General features: G+C 37.8%; 1 protein-coding gene across 1 annotated transcript in view; it reads left to right on the forward strand.

The window, feature by feature from the left end:
- LOC119408665 (collagen alpha-1(XXV) chain) overlaps nt 1-3307 on the forward strand; it is a 54722-nt gene that overhangs the window by 15364 nt on the left and 36051 nt on the right. The window contains exon 4 of the mRNA XM_037675543.1: nt 680-724. Coding sequence (XP_037531471.1) covers nt 680-724 — 45 coding nt within the window. The remainder of the gene's footprint in view (nt 1-679; nt 725-3307) is intronic.

Below are 3307 nucleotides of genomic sequence, written 5' to 3' on the forward strand. Positions count from 1 at the left end.
CATAACTATTAGCTCTAAGGCTAACATCATAAATATTAGCTCTGGGGTTAACACGAAAGCTGAGTTGTTTCTCCATTCTGCTCTCTGACAACATACTCATAACACAAGAAATTAAAGGGTTGAACGTCCAATAACATTCAAAATTAATGTTCAAGCTGAACAGAGCTTGTTCCGAAGCAACCTGGGTACAACATTTACCCAGAATGCATTGCAACATAAATAAAATGGCAAAGTCCATGTGTCAATAATTTTAAATAATTAAAGAATAAAAATAACGGTCATCAGTATTTTTCGGCCTTGTTTTTTATTTTATTTTTTTAATCTGAAGTAATTGTTCCAACTAGCCTGAAATCCCTTCAAAAAGATATAATTTCTTTAATGAACCTTCATCACTCCCTTATCTCTAAAACATGTCACTATGGTACCAACCAAGGGGCCAACCAGTAAAGTTTTATTTAGACTGTTGGCACCACCTTGCAATAAGGAAACCATTCAAAATGATTTCTTGAATTAAGAGCAAAACGCTTATTTGTTTTTAAAAGCTTCCTCTCTCGCTGTGCGATAAAATTAAGCCCTTGTTTTATTGATATAATTTATATCCAGACGTCGTACATTTCTGAAAACTTGAATATAATGATGGAAATACAACTAAAAGAGAACATTTGTGTTTATTTTTAAGGGGTTTCTTGGGCCTCCAGGTGTTCCAGGTGTTGACGGACTGAAGGTAAGGATTTTATTTATTGTATGTAAGCAGGTTAGTCGATTGAGTTCTTGTTTACGACGGCCTGGCCAAGAAGCAGCAACAAGGGGACTAGATGCATAAAATCGTGAAGTGTGCACTTAACGGTTGTACAAATAAAAACTCATCTCCATATTTATTGTACAAACTATCGGATCACCAGAGTAGATTAAAAGCAGGTACACTGATCAGAAACTGATCAGAAATCTGATCATACGGAGCAGCTAACCGAACAGCGCCTAATTTTCGAGACGGAACAATTTAAACTTGCCTTTTTTCTTCCCCTGTTGCGGAACCAAAAGGGGGACTTGGAAATACCCTTCATCCGTCCGTCCAGGCGTTCGTAAATGTTGTGAGCATAATGGCTTGGAAAAACAAGTGAGGTACCGACTTCCGTTTTGGTGTGTGGCTGCACCTAGGCGTACGAAATGTCAAAAACTGTGTTGCCACGTCAAAATTCAATATGGCCACCGCCATATATATTGGTAAACAAACCACCCTTTCATTTGAGGAAACTATGCTTTCTAGTTTTTATTTTACAATGTTTAAAAGTCTGTGATGGACTTGCGACCTGTCCGGGGTGTACCCCGCCCCTCGCACAGTGATTGCTGGACATGGGCACCGGCGACCCCCGTGACCCAAAATGGACGAAGCGGGTAAAAGATAATGGATGGATGTTTAAAAGTAAAGTTTCCTCAAATGAGGAAACTGTCATTTTTAAACATTTATATTTAAATGTTTAATGTATAAACATTTATAAACTATCATCTGGCCATGTTTGGGATGGCCAAATATTGATCTTTGATGCGCAAGGCCACCATTGTCCACCCCCCTGGCTCTGCCATTGTGCCTAATGGTGGATAAAGTTGCTCCATCCACTTGCCAGGATCTGTCACTCTGGCAAGCAAAGAAAAACATTACCTTTATTCTTCTACAGATTTTAACTCCTACCCACTTCAGTATCTTGCACCAAAAACATCAACGTTTACTTGCATTCCTTGTTCAATTCCAGTTCAGGAAAATAATCTAAAACACTACAAAAATTCACTCTTTAAAACCTCCAACAATGGGGGACAATGGCCTAACGCTTGTTCAGATCAGTAAAACACTTTAGCTTCTTTTTAAGGGATGTTCTTGTCTGTATAAACTTGTAATCTTGTAACATTTCTTTCTGAACCTGCGTAGCTTCCCTCAAAAAGCAGCGGTACATCAAACTTGTGAAAGCTAATTTCCGCGCACGCCTGGTAGCTCAAAAATCCAACATGAGTTCTCAGTATTCTTCCTGGCCGTGAAGCACCTTTTCATTCTGGCCATTTAAAACTTTTCTTATATTTTGGAGAATCCGCTCTGGGCTGCATCATTTTCAAGCCTCAACCTCTGAAGTCTGGTTTTGGACGTCTTTGAATCTGTTCTTGCGATGAGTTCATTTTTGCCGTTCGCTCTTGCGCCAAATAAAGAAGACACAGTGCAGGTGCTTGACAAAAATGGAAAAAGATTATTTTATTATTATTCCAGAACAAGGCTTGTGTGACAAGAATGAATGAGGAGATAACTCAAGAGGCGCCACTTTTCTAAACTCAAGCGTGGATTCATGTGGAAATGAGAGCAGAGGCGTGTGTGGCTATAATAAGAACCAGAGTAAAGAAGCTGCGTTTGAGTGTGAAAAGCCGTGCTAACTCTGGAAACAGCTTTGATTCCATACTTGTGAAAGGAGCAGGGCCTGCCAGCGACCATGAAATAGAAACTCCAGTGCTGTGCAATCGGAGTTATAAAACAGTCTGTTATGGTATGTAAGTCTCATTCATGCAGAAAGCTGAGCTCCGAGGCAGTCAAAGCAGGTTGACTGTCAGATATCATACTAATCTCACAGTGAAATCCACCCCCCCCAAAAAATAATAGTGGGGGACGATCAGGAATGCAAACCTTATCAGCCTGAGCTCAGGAGTTTTTAATCAGTCTTAGACATCACTGTGGCAGAAAAGCAGCATCATCATTATTACACCAATGACTCCCATATGTGAGCTGATGAATGATATGATCTCTGCTGTGTTGGGTGGAAGGTTCCCACATGGATGATGAGAAACCCAGAAAAAACATTAACAAATGTATTAGTATGGTTTATTAAAATAAAAATAAAACAACAGTAGCAGTTTTTCTTATTGTTTGGGTAACTCCGATGGCAGGCATTGTAATTGGATTTGCAAACTGTTACCATTTTTAAATTGTAAACCCTTTTCCCCAAGCGGACATTAAAACATATATTTAATTATAATATTCTAGATTTGCATATCACTTTATATTTTATTGTATCTAAATGCTTTATATAGTGCATCATATAGTAAAAAAAAACTTGTTAAACCATGCATCATATCTTACTAAAAAGTATTGTACTGTGTATCATATTATACCTACATGTATTGTATCATGTATCAAATTGTACAGTAATGAATCGTATCAAATATCATATAGTACATGATGTATCATATCAAATATTATATATTACCATAATGTATCATATCACATATCATATAGTACCATAATGTATCATATCAAATATCATATAGTACA

Source organism: Nematolebias whitei, chromosome 1 (genome assembly GCF_014905685.2).
Source record: "Nematolebias whitei isolate Nwh7 chromosome 1, NemWhi1, whole genome shotgun sequence".
Taxonomy (NCBI): domain Eukaryota; kingdom Metazoa; phylum Chordata; class Actinopteri; order Cyprinodontiformes; family Rivulidae; genus Nematolebias; species Nematolebias whitei.